The 19,514-nt window shown below is 37.5% G+C and overlaps 1 protein-coding gene across 1 annotated transcript in view; it reads right to left on the bottom strand.

Annotated features, from left to right (window-relative positions):
* LOC140240179 (uncharacterized) overlaps window positions 1-19,514 on the bottom strand; it is a 138,537-nt gene that overhangs the window by 98,849 nt on the left and 20,174 nt on the right. Inside the window, exon 3 of the mRNA XM_072319977.1 lies at window positions 13,175-13,241. Coding sequence (XP_072176078.1) covers window positions 13,175-13,241 — 67 coding nt within the window. The remainder of the gene's footprint in view (window positions 1-13,174; window positions 13,242-19,514) is intronic.

The raw sequence follows: 19,514 nt of genomic DNA, 5'->3' as shown, positions 1-19,514 counted from the left end.
CAGTCAATGGGTATTATTCACAAAGAAATATGTAAACAATAGCAGTTGGTGGGTTTATGCACAAAAAAGTTAAATAAATAAATAAACAACATGAAAACTATTTGTTGCTTTCGTTACAAGGTTGATAGGCCTATTCCATTCATTTCAGTACCGGTATAACAGTATTTCTTCAAATTCATGAAATTCTTCCGTCGAGATGTATTTTAATGCAAGTGATTGACAAATTGCCCTACATCGGTAGATATAAATCATCATATTTACATAAACATTTAAAAATATTGATGTATGTGTAGGGCAATTTGTCAATCATTAGCAGTAACAACAGTATTTCTGTTAGCAATTATAGTACACTGAATAAATATCACTTTGAAAACAGACTTCACCATAGTACAAGTAAATCATTTCAGTACACAAAAAGGTGACATTTTCACATATTAAAACTCGTATTATTTCACAAATGTTACAAATTCGTATATTAAGGAGCAGTGTCCCAACACAACGAATAGTGTCATCCGAGTCACATGATAATTGCCAACAATACAGCATGCATCCAAATCGTTTGTGTGTGTGTGTGTTGTGTTGTGTGTGTGTGTGTTTTTTTTTTTTTTTAATTTAGTATCAATCATTATTGACATTAATAATGTTGATCGATGCTGCATGCTTGGGGATAGACAGAAAAACAGCAAAATGACAACTGCAAACTGCACGAGGTTGGAATACATATGTGACTCGCTACAACAAAATGGTCCTAAAGTCGGGCGAGGTCGATTATTTGAAAATTGCATGACACAAATCCCTAATCTTTCTGCTCTAAATTGATATATAACACATCGTATAAAAATAATCGGATGCGGAGATATCGATGTTTAAAAGAGAGCATGTCGATACGTCTGGGAAATCACTGTTTCGAGAAAAGCGCCCTAAAAGTTCTCCTTGCGACGCAATCACGATCAAAGCACACGCAAGTCAGTTTTCACCTCCGAACAATAGACGGTAAGCCCTAGCAACCCCCGAAATGCTCATTCAAACACAGCGTCGGCGGTCTCCTCACTGACCAACCAGTGACCAGGATGGCAGGAGAAGCCGCTGGGCATAGCGCACCCCGCCAGCACGCACCAGTCGACTGGGCAGTGTGCGAGCTTCACGCTTCGGTTAGCGGCAAGCAGCAAACAGACCAATGAGATCACTCTGGTCGTTGTTAGGGGCGGAGCCTATGTGTGGCGCTCACCCCAAATGTTCGAACCAGTTTCTACTTCGTTGAAACGCCAAAAAAAAAAAAAAACGTGGCCCAGAAAAACGCTATTTTTTAGTCTTTCCTTTCATCATTTTGCTTCAAAATTTCGACAGATGATAGAAGACATGTCAGACTCTAGTAATATGTCAAGTTCAGAAAATCGTAAGTTTTGACCAATTTTGATGCTCTGACTTCAAACTCGATTTTCACGGCTTCGACCGTGCGCGACTTTAGGACCATTTTGTTGTAGCGGGTCACATATTATTGAGTCATCCTGGAAAAAAATATATCAGAAAAAATAACAGACAAAAAAAAAATATCAGAAAAAAAAAATGAGTCAAGCAAACCCCTGGCCCTGGGGCCCTATATGCCCAGCCTTAGCAGAAACCCTTGCCCTTGGCATTGGCTGGCGGTGTTCTGTGGGTAGCAGTAGCACACCAGCTCAGCCCAATTCACGCGACGCTGCAGCAAAACACAGTTGAGTTGAAACAAGTTGCTCCCTCTCTAGCTCTCAGCTCAAAGTTCAAGACAATTGATAGGAAAATGCCAACTGACTACTGCATAAAATTTACTCACGCGAGAAAATTGGGAAGTGCAGCTTGCAGCAAATGACGCCTTTTCCTCCCAATTTCAACCACCGCCCGTATCCGTAGCGACGTTACGGAGTGGCTGGCTGCTCCCTCTGTGCCGTTCGCGCGGGCGCCCCGCCGTGCCTCGGCGAGAGTGGGGCATGGGCATGGCGCTGCTCAGCTCTGCCACTGTGATGTGTGAGCGAGCTGCTGGTGGCGAGACCGGTGCGGTGCGGATACGGCAAAGATGAAATCATGCGAACAAATATCCAACATTTCCCCAAACATGCGCAAAATTAAACTCCCTCGAAGATGAAATTAGTTGAAGGAACCCTGAATACACCTTCATACATGATAAAATCGATAGTTTCACGGAGATTTACTGACAAAACAGCAGCTAAAATTTAGTGGGCCGAGTTAGCCCACCGCGCGAAATGAACGTGAACCTATGGGGATCGCGAACCGCGATAAAAACGTCTGAAATTTCATTTTTACGTCGTTATATCCCCCAAAAGTTGGAAAATATTCTTTACAGAAACCACGGAACACAATTCCATAAAAATTACGGTTAGAAAAGACGTCATAAAGACAAAATAAACTCAAACACAGGCAAGCGCTCACGATCACTATCGATACCAACGGGTGGGACGAGTTGTCCCGTGGGCCGAGTTAGCCCGGATCCATTTGCACATATGTGTAATGTACATGTACACTGTACATTGTACATTTCAAAGTACAATAGTGATAAATTAATGTATTTCCTGACCACACCTCAAAACTGAAAAAAAAATCTAAGATTATTTACCAATAATCAGGTGCCATAAACGTTGAAAAAAATAAAGTCTACTGCACTTTACAGCTGTATGTACAGAGTACATATACAATGTTTTAATTTGGATGTGATTTGTAATAGGGGGTTTAATCAAATTGCTAACATGTGAGTGTGTGTGTGTGTGTGTGCATGTGTTTGTGTAGCACACATCTCTTAGTTGGTGTGTGAGTGATAAGGCGCATTCGGATTGGCTTGATTAGGCTGATCAAAATAGCTTTTTCTGAGAATTATGCAGATTTTTATGTCATTTCTTTTATAAAAACAGGGTATGATTTGGTAAAAAGAATCAAATATATCGTACTGTATGTTTGAAAAATGATTTAGCAGCACAAAAAAGAAGAATACAACTGCTTTCTTTTTTTTTGTTGGTGGACGTAGTAATTATATTGTTAATATGGATTTCACATTGAATGAAACTCAAATAAAAGAATATTATAATAAAAAATGTTTGTGTGTGTGGGTGTGTGGGTGTGTGTGTATGTGTGTGTGTGTGTGCACATACGTGTATGTGTTTGTGTGCGTTGTGTGCATGGCCCACACATTTCCCAAGCATAATTTCACACTGATATCCCCCTTAAATGTTTGTGAATTAGAAAAAAAAAAACAAGTTGCTTTGTGAGACTGTCATGAATAGGCCTACTTATTTGATAATGTATATATATATATACATGGAGCTACTATTTTGAGCAAATACAGGTATGGTTTGCCAAAAAAAAGGGAAGATATATATATATATATATATATATATATGTAACCTTTATATGCATATGCAGAAGGGCAGTTCAACCAAAACTGTTCACTTGTAATGCCAGAGACAAATGGACCAATATCTCTAGCAAAAATGCTCTTAAGCGTCTTCATCTTGGTTTACTAAGGTTAGCTTTACTATCATGAAGACTAACAAACAAAAAACTGAGTGACGGGGTATTCTTACAACAGGGATATTGGTCTGATTGTCTCTGTTACAGAAATTATCAAAGTGAATAGTGTCGGTCTAACTGCCCAGTAGGCCCTACATGAAGTGGTAATAAAATTATAAAAGTTTTCTTTAAATTTAGACTGCTCTCTAAAAAAGGCACCTTCTGGTTCCTTACATGTACTTCACAACTTTGCACTACAAATTGTGTAATGTGGTTGTACCCTATCCCCTTCACCTCCACCACCCCTGATCAGAATATGCTTGATATCTTGTATACCATAGCTAAGTAGCGGTTCATAGAACCTACATCTCACAGCCCTGAGCTTATTACAAAATTACATTGTTATTTAGTGGGCCACAAGTGCCTATGTCAATTAAAGAATTTCTTTAATTTCTGATTATTTCATCATACAATATTATTAAGGAAGAATAATTGATGACAAAATCATTTCTTTTAATGAATATGATCGGCACAATCCACCCCCTCAAAAAAAAAAAACAACATATTGATCCCCTTTACCAACAATAACATCGCCAAACAAATCTTCCAACTTTTCTTGAGGTCCACATCTCACGACCTTCACAGAGTTCTTTGCAGTTTTATGTAGTGTTTGGACGTTAGAAGTGGCACATCACAAGTCATACATCGGCGAGCTGGCGATTTGTAGCTCGCCATTTTCAATCTCAAGAATAATATTCAAGTCATCATCGAATCTGGGCACAACAAAGTCCAAAACACCACGTGAAAGTAGGTCGGACATGACTGCAACCATAACTTTCAGCCAGTCAAAAACGTTGCACGAATCAGCTGTGCAACAATGCATGGTACGGATCACTGAAGAAATGAGTACATGTATCGCATTGCACTGTGATCAAAGAGTTGGCTCTTTGATTGTGATAATGTGTGTTGTGCAAAAATGCAGGCATCTCTGTGCACATAATTAGTAATTGTTGCAGATCGCACTGTATTCACGGTGCAATGCACACAGCTGGAAGCAGATCGATCGATCCCACATAACTTTTCTGTGATCGATCCCTTAGTTTTCATGCATACGCAATGAGCTTGCGAGAGATTGGGCATTACGTAAGCATACCTAATATGAACTTTTGACCCTACGCACTGTCAAACCATTCTGGACGTTTTTTTTCGGACAGGTTTGTTGGCATCGAGCGGTTACAGGGGATAGCGCGATAAGCTGTGGAGCGGCGCGTGGATGCGTAATGATAGAAAACGTCCAGAATCTGGACTAGCCTCACAACCTCGCTGAGCTGCCCTCCTAGCCCACACACAACACCTCACCCTGGCTAGCAGGCCTAACTCCAACCACCACCACAGTAAGTAACAATCATTTTTTTTTTTCAATTCACTAAGTATTAAGAACAACCCATAATGTTCCGAATTGTTAGTGTTGTCACTATGTTTAGTTGTCCACTAGCCCACCCCCATTTTTATGTTTTTCTCCAATACCACCAGAATGTTCCGGTTCCCCACAACCGGCTGCAAATTGACTGCTGGCATGTAACCGGGCCAAATGTGAAGTGTGCACCTCACACCGTACGTATTTATAGATCCTGTAACCCTGAATGTTGTTAAACACATTATTATACACTCATTCCAGGTTAAGAAGGCTACTTATGTGCTCTTTTGTGTGTACCTATGTTCCGCTTATTCATACATGGACACATCATTAATTGTCGTTATTGTTTATATGGTTTCCTGCTTTGACATACGCGAGGAGTTTCACATGTGTGTTTGTGCGCACACATCCGTATCCATTGTGTGTGTGCAGATGTTTAGTCATACGTACACTGTATTTGTATATGATTATATTTTGTATGCTTGTTTGTGTTTGTATATCTGCAAGTTACACTATGCAAGATTGATGCATATATACACTCCCACCTGTGTAATTATTCCCTGCCACCACATTATTATTAACCGGGGGGCCAAAACCTAAAAACAGAGGTCGAGTTGCACTCTCTCTACAAACTAAGTAGACCATGCTTATTTTCAAGTTTTTATTGTAACAAACAACATTCTACTGGTCTACCTCAAAAAAATTGTTGCGAAAGCCTCCAAATCCAAGATGGCGTCCAAGATGGCCGCCATATTTACTGAATTTGTTATCTAAATGATAGAATTCGATAGAAACATTAGATTTCAACAAATGTGATGTCATATGAAAGAGAATAAACTTATCTACAAGTTGATACCATTTTTGTGGGTTATTGTGATAATTGGATTGACATTTTAAGGAAAAACACTCATTTTTTTATATTTTTCTGAAAAAAGGAAAATCATGAAAGTGCTTGATTCAGCATAAATCAAAGAAAGACTGAAGGATTATCTTGAAACGTTACAAAAATTTTGCTTGACATATAATTAATATTTGGAGAAAATTAGGGGACAGTACCATCTTTGGTTCAAGTGTTATAATGTCTCAAACTTGAAAACTCACTACGTAAAAATGGCCACTTTAGTTGTGACCAAGACCTTGTTGGTCATAAAAAAGTCTGCGCGCGCCAAGACTACTACACGCACCACTGGCACTGGCGCTTGTAGCATTGCCAGTGGTGCGTGTAGTAGTCTTGGCAAACGCAGACTTTTTCTTTGACAAACAAGGGTTTGTGCCTGCAAACTAACTTTTCATACCAAGTGGTAGCTCAGGTGACGCTGATTGTTATTATTTCAAAGTAGATTGTTCTGGAGCAGATGAGATGAAGCAAAAAATATCTTTCAAATAGAGGTAGAAGCTTGGAACACTAACCTTGCTATAGAAAGTTTAAAACAAAATTTGGATCAATCACTCAAAAAATGCAAGATTGCAGGCCATCAGAGCTGACATAGTGTATCAAAGTAAATGTATCATTTTGATTTTGATACAATTTTGTCTGTTACGCTATCTTAAACCGTTTTAGGTTTTTAGGGACATATTTTTAAAACCAGTGATATTCTACTCTCCGAAAAAGAAAAAAAAAAACAAATCGAGTGGAAGTTTTTACTTTTGATGTGAGGAGTGAATAACAGAAAACGGTGAATTTAGAGTGAAATTGGAGTGACTTTTGAGCGAAAATGTTCACTTTCACTCATTTTAGAGTGACCTTACCCCACACTAACTTTAATTTTTGGTGGCCCAAAGGCAAATATCCGACCTTTTTCGTTGGCCCGATCAGGCCACCAAATTCTTCATTTCTGACATTTTGGTGGCCCGACGTGCGTTTTTGGAGGCCCTGGGCCACCGGACCACCGTTAGTGTCGAGCCCTGCCTTAGGGATCACTCGCCACTCTTCGAGTGATCCACGAGGTCACTCTAAAATGAATGAAAATGAACATTTTCACTCTCGAGAGATCCTTATATCTAATATGGGAAAGCATCTAGACATACCAATGGCATAAGTTCAGATCAATTGTGACACTATAACCCACATGAAATCAGCCTAAAAACAATGTAAGAAAATCTGATAACAGTAAATACAGTTTCAGCATGCTTATTTGTAAATGTGAACATACAGCACGAATAATAAATTTGGACAATTTTATTCGAACAATATACTGAAAAGTAATTTCGCACAACACATTTAAGAGCAAAGGTGAGAAATTGCCGCCATGTCGGATTTTTTTTTTTTTTTTTTTTTTGGGGGGGGGGGTTCGGATCAGAAGGGCTTTCAAGGACATCTGCGGATCAGACATTATTACACATATACCATCATCAGTAAAAAAAAAGCATATCTTTGATACAGAAGCATTTCTTTTTTATCAAAGATTGGGCCTTACCCAAACACTGGAATGAGCTCCCACCCCCCCCCCCAAAAAAAAAAAAAAAATAAGACCTTCAATATGATTTACACTAGTACAATATCGTTCGGATATATAGAAACATGTAATAGACAGCAATATAAGAAGATTAACAAAATATATCAAATTATAAGATACAGTGTATAAGCTGAGATTTAACTTTCACGCAACATACTAAAGGTATTGTCTACCATTGGGAGAAATATCACATTCGATTTATATGTGCAGGTTAGTTGTATCACAAAACATTCTACCATGTAAAAAAAAAAATATTTAATAAAGCCTAAACCATACGGAGATAACACCATTTCTTTTCAAGAAACCATAACCATGATAACTGTTAACAATTTAGTATATAAAAAAAACATTCTTATCAGATCTATTTAGTTTATCTAACAATATTTAGCATTAATTATACTGATTTAAGTTTGTACATTAGTTGTTCTATCCCTAAGTCACAGTTTAGAACTAGTTTGAGGCATTATAAGTAAAGCTGTTTTTTTTTTTACGTGCACTAATGGTAAATAATGCCTTGACCGACAACCTTGATTAATTACCGCCATCTTGAATTTTGTGTGGATACTATTTTTATCGCTAAATATTACACATTGGCAAAATTTGTGCCAAATTCCAAGCTCCTATCTCATTTTTGGAAAATACTTTCTGTTCAATCTTATCTGTCTCAAAACAATCTACTATGATGAAATGCTACAGTATATCGACACCTATATACCATTTGGCATGAAAAGTTAGTACTTGCAAGTCACTAAATCATAACAATATTGCATGTGACCATGTAAACACATTGTATGCAAAATTTATAATGCATAAATATATTTTTTCAAGTTTTAGATGTTAACTTGTCAACAGTGTATGATATTGCCTATAATTCCAGAAATATGAATTATGTCTCAATCTCAGTAAATCTCAATCTCAATCGCAGGTTTCAAAACAATTATTCAGTTCTTCTTTGATAAATATTAAAGCATGCATTTTTACATTTCTTCCTTTTTTCAAAACAATATAAAAATATGTATTCCCTCCCCCCCCCAAAAAAAAAAAGAGAAGCAAACACCCCCCCCCCCATTTATCACAATGCACAGCTAAAGTGGTATCAACTTTTATGAAGTTTTGCTCTCCTTCATATGACATCAAATTTGTTGCAATCCAATGTCTCTATCAAATTTTATGTTTGAAGTGTTAAATTCAGTAAAACTGGCGGCCCTATTGGACCGCATCTGTACTTTGGAGGTTTTTTGCAACAAATCTACTGAGGTGTACTTACGGAACATTGCTTAGTATACTTAATTGTATCATGTATGGTCTTGTTTATAGAGAGAGTGGAACTCGAAAAGTAAAGCCCCCGTTCCACTATCACGATTTGGACCCCGATCTGTCCCGATCTAGCAGATCGGGAGAGAGCGGCAAAAGCGTACGGGGATCGGAAGCATCGTAGCAGCAGCATGTGGAGATCGGGGTTGGAGCAGGCATTTTTTCAGATCGGGAAGAAATTTTGAACCGGTTCAAAATTTCTTCCCGATCTCCCCGATCAAAATTGACATATTTTTAATCGTACGGCAAGCAGGGAGAGTGACAGCGTAAACGCAGCGGGGAGAGCGTAGTGACGGCGTAAACGCAGCGGAATGAGCGTAACAAGGTCTTTCTGAGCGTAGTAACATCGGCACAAGAACGGGAAGTAATTTTAGCTGTAATTTTCGAAGAAGAAGAAGAGATGAAGAAACAGAAGAGAAGAAAGCAGCGCAGCAGCTACCCAAAAGGCGAGGATGCTGAAAGAGGAGGAAGAGGACATATCAGAATTTTGAAGAATATGAAATCATCTACAACTGGAGGAAGAGGGACTATAAAAAGCAAGGACATCAAGAAAAAGCCTTGGAAAAAATCAGCACGTCTTTGTTTATACAATGCATTGCTGCAAAAGAATCGTGAGTTGAGGAGCCTCTTCGAGGTCCACAGTATATTTCTTCGGTTCTGCATGCTAATAAGTTGACTGACTGCAGACCGACAGTCGAATCGGGGTACATCGGGGCACATCGGGGCACATCGGGCACTTTTCAGCTCTCTGAACGGGGTAACAGCGTGAGAAGATCGTATAGATCGTTCAGAGCGTAAATACAGCTTGCATCGATCGGATAACATCGGCAACATCGCACTGACAGCGTAGCTACATCGTTCTAAAGCGTACCGGCAGCGGCATAGATCGTAATGTCTCATTCCCGATCATCGCAGTAAGAGCGTAGCAAGCACTTGGTGGTCGTAAGTGCAGCGTACTTAGAGCGTTCTAACATCGTACTGTGTCCAGATCGGCTCAGGTTTTACCCGATCCTTCCCGACCTTAGAAAATTGTCAAATCGTAGCGAGAATGGCATAGTGGAACGAGGGCTTAAGCACGATCTTGGATTTGACCCTCTGTGACGTCTTTGGGAACAGATGCGTGCAAATATATATTATGTAAAATTGGATTTCAAATTTGAGACATTATAACTCCTGAACCAAATACAATACTGACCCCTAATTTTCTCCAAATATTGATTATATTATGGGAAAGATGTTAATTTCTGCATGGTTTTCATACACCTTTTTAATTTTATTTGTTTTTTACTTTTTAGAGAAATATTCATGGTGCATTCTGAAAAATGTCTCCATAAAAACCTAAGATGGTTTAAAATACAATGTACCATTAAAATGTTCAGAATATATAAAAACCATATAAATAGACAGCAAAACAGACAAAATTGTATCAAAATCAAAATGATACATTTACTTTAGTGCAATAAATTATGTCAGCTCTGATGGCTTGCAATCTTTCATTTTTTGAGTGATTGATCCAAATTTTGTTTTAAACTTTCTATAGCAAGGTTAGTGTTCCAAGCTTCTACCTCTATTTGAAAGATATTTTTTGCTTCATCTCATCTGCTCCAGAACAATCTACTTTGAAATAATAACAATCAGCGTCACCTGAGCTACCACTTGGTATGAAAAGTTAGTTTGCAGGCACAAACCCTTGTTTGTCAAAGAAAAAGTCTGCGTTTGCCAAGACTACTACACGCACCACTGGCACTGCTACAAGCGCCAGTGCCAGTGGTGCGTGTAGTAGTCTTGGCGCGCGCAGACTTTTTTATGACCAACAAGGTCTTGTCACAACTAAAGTGGCCATTTTTACGTAGTGAGTTTTCACGTTTGAGACATTATTACTCCTGAACCAAAGATAGTAATGTCCCCTAATTTTCTCCAAATATTAATTATATGTCAAACAAAATTTTTGTAACGTTTCAAGATAATCCTTTAGTCTTTCTTTGATTTATGCTGAATCAAGCACTTTCATGATTTTCCTTTTTTTTCAGAAAAATATAAAAAAATGAGTGTTTTTCCTTAAAATGTCAATCTAATTATCACAATAACCCACAAAAATGGTATCAACTTGTAGATAATTTTATTTTCTTTCATATGACATTAAATTTGTTGAAGTCTGATGTTTCAATCGAATTCTATCTTGCAAATAACAAATTCAGTAAATATGGCGGCCATCTTGGACGCCATCTTGGATTTGGAGGCTTTCGCAACAAATTTTTTGAGGTAGACCAGTGGAATGTTGTTTGTTACAATAAAAACTTGAAAATAAGCATGGTCTACTTAGTCTGTAGAGAGAGTGCAACTCACTCGTTAAGTAAGCGACTTTTTGGGGTTTGGCCCTCCGGTTATATACACTCATTCCCGGTTAAGAACGCTGATGTGCTCTTTTTGTGTGTACCTATGTTCCGCCTACTCATACATACACTCCTTGATTTAATTACTATTATGATTTCATTAATTGCCATAATTGTTTATATGGCTGCCTGCTTTGACATACGCCAGGAGTTTCACATGTTTGATTGTGCGCACACATCCGTATCCATTGTGTATGCGCAGATGTTCAGTCATACGTACTGTATTTGTAAATGCTTATATTTTGTAAGCTTCTTTGTGATTGTATATGTGCAAGTTATATTATGCAAGATTGATGCATATATACACTCCCGACTGTGTAATTATTCCCTGCCGTTTCTGCCTCTTTCACCGTAGTTATCAGTTCCGATATTGTTTTGATCATCATAATTATTTTCTATGTGTGTATATGATATCCATGTTTTGTATCTTGTCCCCAGTCTTGACAAAGGGCAGGAAGCCCGAAAGCTTGAGTAAAGTCACTTGTGAGGATTAAGCAACGTCTACCACCTCCTATACTCCTATACTTTACATACACACTCCAAAAAGATGCGACGACTCAGGGGTTCATCATTAGCTGAAGACACACGACTCAAACTTTATATATATATATATATATATATATATATATATATATATATATATAATTATTACCTATACGAGGTAGTTTTGCGAGGCAATTACAGTTGGTATTTTGCAGGGTCGGGAGTTCAGCAGGCGACATTAGAGCATATCACGAGCATCCGGGTGTTTTACATATACAGTGGACTCCTGTTATAACGAAATCCTCGGGACCGGCAGTTTTCTTTCGTTAGATCGGAATGTTGTTATAACTGAACAAATAAACAATAGAAATACATATAGTGGATGACACTGCAGCTCAAATTTTTACTTCGTTATGACCAGAATTTTGTTATAACCGTGGTCGTTATAATAGGAGTACACTGTAAAACAGGGAGGTGGGAAGAGAAAGAGTGGAATCTCTCTCCCCACCTCCCTGCTTTAAACGGAAACATTCTGATCGACCACAAAAAGAAAACATTCCAGGACGTCCAGGGTGTCAGTTACACGCGCCGCAGAAGAACGCTGATAAATCAACTCATACAAGGTCGACCACTTACAGCAGCACTAGGCGTCAAACAATGACTAGTCCATTTGTGCTCAGTAATTGCACAGTGACCATTAGTTTCACAACTCTCCAACTTTAAACAGAGAAGTAAAAATAAAGTGCAAGAGCGTTCAGATGTTTGAAGTTTGCCTGTTACAACTACATATGTATCTTTGAATTTGGAGTTGAATGATACACATTGATGAACAAATTTGCAATTATTCAACATGTTGATGGTCTACAGGTAGTCAAATGTGGCTTGATCTGTATCATATTGTATAGCCGTATTCACATATTTTCTTAAATTACCTAGGGGATAGGTAATAATTATGATATTGACTGGCCTTTCTTTCGGGAGGTACCAGATAAATATTGCCCGCACTGAAAACATATTGCCCTCGTCTTCGACTCGGGCAATATGCTTTCAGTTTGGGCAATATTTTTTGGTAACTCCCTCGGGGCCAGTCAATATCATATAATTATATATATATATATATATATATATATATATATATATATATATAAATATATATATATATATATTATATATATATATATATATATATATTATATATATATATAAATAAATATATATATATATACATTGTTGATGATTTCAAAGAGGACATCATCCACAGGAAATAATTCAATAGTGAAAGCCAGTGATCACTATTAACTTGTTGTGAAAACATGAACATCCTACACTATATTACTGTTTTATTCAATGTTGATAACAGTTTCATTTTTATTTCTTGGAGTAGTTAATGGGATGCGACTTCAGCATGATGTTTTTCTTATTTTAATCGGAAAAAATATTAAATGGGTAATAAAGATTTCCTGTAAAGTAACTAACATCAAGCAAACACACACGCACAAAATGATATACCCGTAGTCCAAATGTTGATGCTGATGTTGTAAGGGAGACAGAGATATTGTCTGCTATGATGACATTCTTCAGCTCGAGAGCCCGACGGTTTGGCATGGTGGAGATACTCTGAGCGTAGGCCTGTAATGCAGCAGCAGAGATGGAAGGTCCTCCACAGTGTCTGATTGATTCCAGCTGTTGTAGAATTGAAGGTAATATCATACAAGTTTTGATGATGATTACGATTTCATATGCTCATAGAAACTGAGATACCCCTATTATATTTATATACATATACATACCACGTATAAATATATGTATATGTATAGTAGAATACACACACACTCACACACACATCTAATGAACATATATATATATTTATTAACACAACCCTTGCCTGCACCGAGAGGTAGATTATGAAAAGAAGACTTATGGATTGTAACTGTGGAGTGAAGAGGGGGATGATGTAAAACACAGATTAAAACACCCATCACTTCAATAAGTAGATACGATGACATTGCCTCAATAAAGTTTTCCATTTGATTTTACACATAAAGTCTTCACTATTTTTTTATCCTATCAAAGAAACCACTACCATCCACATTTGTAATATTAGTACATGTATCATCTAGAGAGTGACACCTAAAGGTATATAGGATTATGGGGTTATGCCAGCATCTCCTATTCAATTGTCAGTAGACATAATATTGGAATCATTGCTTTGTGTACTTGGGAAACCCCACCCATTTATTCCTTCATTTTATAAAAGAACTAGAAATGTCGCTATCATGGCGACTGATGCCTCGATCCGCCATAATGCATGATTCTCCCAATAGGTGTATATTACAATGTCTTCACAATGTGTGATGACAGTTTTACATAACTGGCAAAATATCGAAATGACAGGTTTGTCAGAAATATCTTGAATGTTCACTTTCCATGATCTGGGTTTGTTAAAATTGTTTATTAAAGAGTGCAGGTACACACATTTGCGGAATTGAAGATTTTTACTTGACTTATGACCGACCTTATTATAAGTTTATGCATTGAGTATAATTTTCAAGGTATGAAGAAAGAGTGTAATTACAGTACAAAATATATCTTTTTTTCATTTAAACCTGACCTTTGACCCTTAACCTTTGACCTTCTGGCTGGAAATTTCAAAGAGAATCTCCATTAGGTAATACATATATTGAATTTTAAAACTAATGCAATCATTGCATAAACTAGTATATAAGGGAAATAGTAACATTTTCAGGAGTTGACCTTGACCTTTGACCCCCTGACTATTGACCCATGACCCCTAAATTCCCTAGATAATCCCTGCCAGTCAGTACATGCATATGTATCAAGTTCCATGAAGATACATTGAACCATTTGCGGGGGAAATAGCAACATTTTTAGCATTTGACCTTGACCTTTTGACCTTTGACCGCTTGCCAATGTCACTAAAATCTACTCAACTAATTGCCCCATCATACATCATCCTTGGACCAATTTTGGTGAAAGCTGCTTCATTCAGTTTTGAGTTAATTATCACATAAACGGATAAATTTTAGGATTTGACCTTGATCTTTGACCTTTGACCTCTGTCCCATTTCACTGAAAAACTATTCAAGTAATTGTCCCATCATAAATCATCCTCCAACAAAGTTTGGTGAAATTTGCTCCGTCCAGTCTTGAGTTATCGCGTAAACGGATGCAATTTCATGATTTGACCTTGACCTTTGACCTTTAGCCGATTTCACCCAAAATCTAATCAAATCATTGCCCCATCTTACTTAATACTTGGACCAAGTTTGGTAAAATTGCAGTAAATAATAAATTACTCAAGTTATCGCGTAAACGAAAGCGGACGGACGTACGTACGGACGGACGGACAACCCGAAAACATAATGCGGCCGTAATCTGGCAGAACTCCCTAAGTCGATTTTGGTCGATTTTCAGGTTTTGAGTGTTTTGTGTGTTTTTTCTCATGCTCTTTCAAGTGGGCCAAAAAATAAGTTGTGAATCGGTACAGAAAGATATTTTTAGAAAGTAATTTTGGCAAAATTCCTGAGGAGAGAGGGCGATTAATCTGGCAGAACTGCGTAAGTCGAGATTCGAAATGAATTTTCCGATGTTAATCAGGCAGAACTGCGTAAGTCGACTTACAACAACGCTTGGACCAAGGTGTTCCTGCATCCCGCACGGACATGGTATATCTTAACACGCGCGTGCGCGACCTTGGTAGTGACGAACGCGCTGCGTGTTCAGGCTAGCAGTGGCTAGCTAGCTAGCTAGACACGTCGTACGACTACGTGTATTGTACACGACGACAGTCACGCTAAAGCAATAACCCTCGTTACTCTTGGGGGAAATTGCCACTTTCTTTCCCTTCATAGACTGGCAGGCTTCAAAACAGGTCAATATGCGGTATGCCTTACTATTAAGTTTTGCTACAATCTAGTGTTTTTTAAGCCTAGAGCATTTCTAGATCTAACAAACGTTATAGTTTGCATCTTGTCTAAAATCACGCTCCAGTCAACTTTAGGCCTACTTAGTACTGCTGCAGCACTTGTCCATTGTTAGTGTACGTGAAATCGATGTACTGTGCGGTAGCTGCGTAGGTCACGCGAACAACAATATCTGTAATCCATTGACCATAGCTTCTGATTCTGTTTTTCATTGTAATAAGCGGTTAGTGGGCTTGGATCTATGGGATTGATCTCGAGAAGTTTAATGAATATCTGGGATACCGTCCATAACGATGGCATTTTCGATCCAATCCTACAGACGTCAGAAATTGACCAATACTAACACTTTTACAGTTTACTTTTTAATACAGGTACCGTACCGTAACCCCGGGACGCTCCTTATACACAGTTGTACTGTGGAAGCGTCCTGAGTCAATAGAGTGCTATATCGGTAAGCTTGAAAAACATACACAGTCTGTCACAGATTTTCGCGCCTCCGTAAGTTACGAATATCACGAGGAAAAAACTTACTTTTATAGTATACATAAGTTTCTTATCTAATTCCTACCCTGCGTTAACTTGTTCTTGTTCACACTCGTCAAATGATCTTGAAAAAAAAACGGTTTTTTTACAGGTCCATCGCCTAGCTTCACGTCCCTTCCGCCATTTTCGAAATCAGTATGCCGCACACTGCGCATGTGCGTATGAATATGCATAAGTGACGTCACCTCACAGAAGTTGAATAAAGTGCAGTGACATCAAACAGTGGAGCCGCGCGTTGAATAGCAAATGAATGAAACCCTTGTACCGTACACGTAGTACACTGTACTACGGTCTCGTTTATCGCAAGGCAAATAATCCATATACTAGTACAATTCAACATGGATATTGCAACAACTATGCAGGATCAGGAGGTGGATAGGGAGTTTGAAATTAAATTAATATATATACAGTTTGATGGAAAAAGGGAAAAACTTATGTAGGCTCCCTACTGATTTTTGGATAGATGTAATCCTATTGCCTATTCAAGATTATTTAATGAATATATTCTCAAACGTATATCATATGGATACTAGGCCTTTTAGGTGCCATTTCTAAAATGTATATTAATACTTTTCAGCATACAATGGAAGAAACTGCACTTTTGGCAGGTTTTAATGTGTATGCTTACTAAAGATATAGTACTGTGTGATATGTAAAAGAGAAAGTTTTCCAAGAATCTGTTCCACCAATATTCAAAGAAAAAGCAGGGTAAATCAAGAGTACAATTCTTGAATGCAATCACAACAAAAATTTATGTAAATACTATTGCAGCTTTCTAAAATATATACATACATATTTCTTTTCCATATCAAAAGTATGGCAGCAACAGAGGTGCAAAAAGGAAGGAAACATGAGCAAAAGCATTACACAAACATAAATCTCTCAGTCAAACATAACCTTTATTTTTTTAAATCATATAAATCACATACATATCCTTTCAGATAGCAGAGAAGAGTTCAAGCGTTCATGACAAGAAATATCTGCCGTCTCCCAATAGGACTAGTGTACCTCTTGAGTTTCACATTAACAACAAAACCATAAGAAAAACTGAAATAAAATAAAGATCATGTTTGTCACAAATGTTGTCAGTGTCTTCTTCCTTATCGATCTAGGTCACATTTTGGATAGACGGCTAAAACAGCAAGTATTCAACAGGAATTGGAGATTTATTGCTTGCCCCGTAATCCTTGATTTTTATCCCACATAAGAATTCTTGAAACATCCATTTTCATGCCAATATTATACTTTGAGCCCAGTGCTAAGCATGGGGAAAATGTAACAGCTCAGCATTTTCACTTGTCTTTTTTTGTGTGTGCAGTGTACATACTTATAGGCTGATTGAATTCATGCATTATGTAATCTACAAGGTATGGAAATATACCTTATTATAATCAAATATCATATTTCAGTACATTAACATGACCTTTTACCCTTGACTTTTGACCCCATAATCCCCAATCCCAAAGAGTATTATTGCCAGGCAGTATAAATGCAATTGATGTACTAAGTTTCATGAAGATACATTAGGCCATCCCACTTCTGAGATACTATAGGCCTACAGTATATGGGAGAAAAAAGGTAAACTCTACGCCTTTTCACTTGACTTGTGATATTTGAACTTTCATCCAATGGCCCAAAACTTTCTCCAGAGAATCTTTATTTGTAATGCACATATCTATAGACTAAGTTTCAAGAAAATACTGTCTGGCAATCCAAAGACATGAGGGATAGAATGGAACTTCATCTTGATCTTTGACATTGATCATGTACAACCAAAATTTGACAAGTAAAAACTTCACAAGATTTTTTAGGATACCTTGGACAATTACACTACACTACCCATGAAACTGATGACTGACATATGGATGGACAACCCAAAAACATAATGTCTTCATACAATTTGTGGCAGAGTCTTAAGAGGAAATAGGAATAAAACCATCTCCATTCCCCCCCCCCCCAAAAAAAGATATAAAAATAAACTAAAATAAGTGTCAGGAAATTATATACTATGAACTTTGTATACACATTTCATTCATCTCTTGGGGTAAAACATTCAGACCGGATAATCTGCATATGATCGCCTGTAGGCAGCATTTTGCAGTGCCCAGTAATGATGTTGACCACCATTGCCACAGAGATTACATATGGTGGACGAGATTCCGGAACTGCTACATAACAAGGTCTACTGTGAAAATCACAGTTATAGTTCCTGACAGGTATTAAATATGGAAAATAAGCAACTTATGATCAGTGAACATCTTACATGCATTTCTAATGAATATCACATGATGCTAATCATACACTTCACTAAGTCCATATATGAATAAAATGATTCATAAAGGTCGGAAGAAGGTCAGACCTTTGAATTCCCATTTTATAGTCTCAATTCTGCTGCTTTCTTTTATGTTTTGGTGGCATTCTAGGTACTGTACCAGCCCTTGGCAAGTGTCAAGTAATAATGTTGAGCCCTGGTTATTTATTTGGTTATTTTAATAAAATGATTTGACACATTGTCATGATCATCTCTGACATCAGAACTTTGGCTTGTAAACTTGCAAAATACAGGACATCATACTGCACAATCCTGACAAAGTGAATGTTGAAAGACATGGAATGCGGCTGCTATTATTTCATGCCAAATGTTTTTTTTTTCTTCCTTCTAGAAACTATCTTTACTCTCCTCTTGTTTTTTTATACTTCTGAAATTGTTCACAATCTAATATCTGAAGACAGAAAAGGATATAACGGGCGCTATTTGAGACATGATGTAAACCATACATCATTAACTACTACCTTTAAGCTTATTTCATGATTGAAATATTCACCAGAATCAAAATATGCTATACAGCATGGGAAGATATTTTTCTTGATTCAAATGGTTATGCCCATATTTTTTTTTTCTTTCAGACCAAACATCTATACTTGTCTGTACAAACAACAGACACCAGGGAATTTCAAGAGTCCCTCAAGTGATATGTGGTGTTGCTCAAGGTGCACTAGGAGAGAACTCACATGGCCATAATCTATTCCAGCAATTACAATATTACAAATTCATATACTATTTGGGAGGGGGCAGTGAAGGTACATTTTCTTTAGATTTTCTGTTAAAATTGATACTGCACAGGGAATATAATTGCATATATCTTGAATGACACTGATGCCCACAACCCATATTAAAAAGGTATGTACTGAGGAACCATAAACTCTGCTGTCACAAGGCTGATCCCAAACTAAGCACCGGAGTGAACCCCGACTCCACACCAGTTGGGCTCTATAGGGTTGAACAAGTATTACTACTATTGTATCACCGAGAAGAATTTCTTAATTTCTCCTAGAAGATACAAAAGAAAGCATGGCAATGTCACTGCAAAGAAATACATGATAGTTCACATGCAGATTTAAGTCTTCATAAAACTCATCTGCCTGAAAATGTCCTTTCTATACTCTTTGATTCATCAGCCAATAAACA

The sequence above is a fragment of the Diadema setosum genome, chromosome 16 (genome assembly GCF_964275005.1).
Source record: "Diadema setosum chromosome 16, eeDiaSeto1, whole genome shotgun sequence".
Classification (NCBI taxonomy): domain Eukaryota; kingdom Metazoa; phylum Echinodermata; class Echinoidea; order Diadematoida; family Diadematidae; genus Diadema; species Diadema setosum.
Note: the sequence above shows the minus strand (reverse complement) of the source record. Positions and strands in the feature narration are given on the sequence as shown.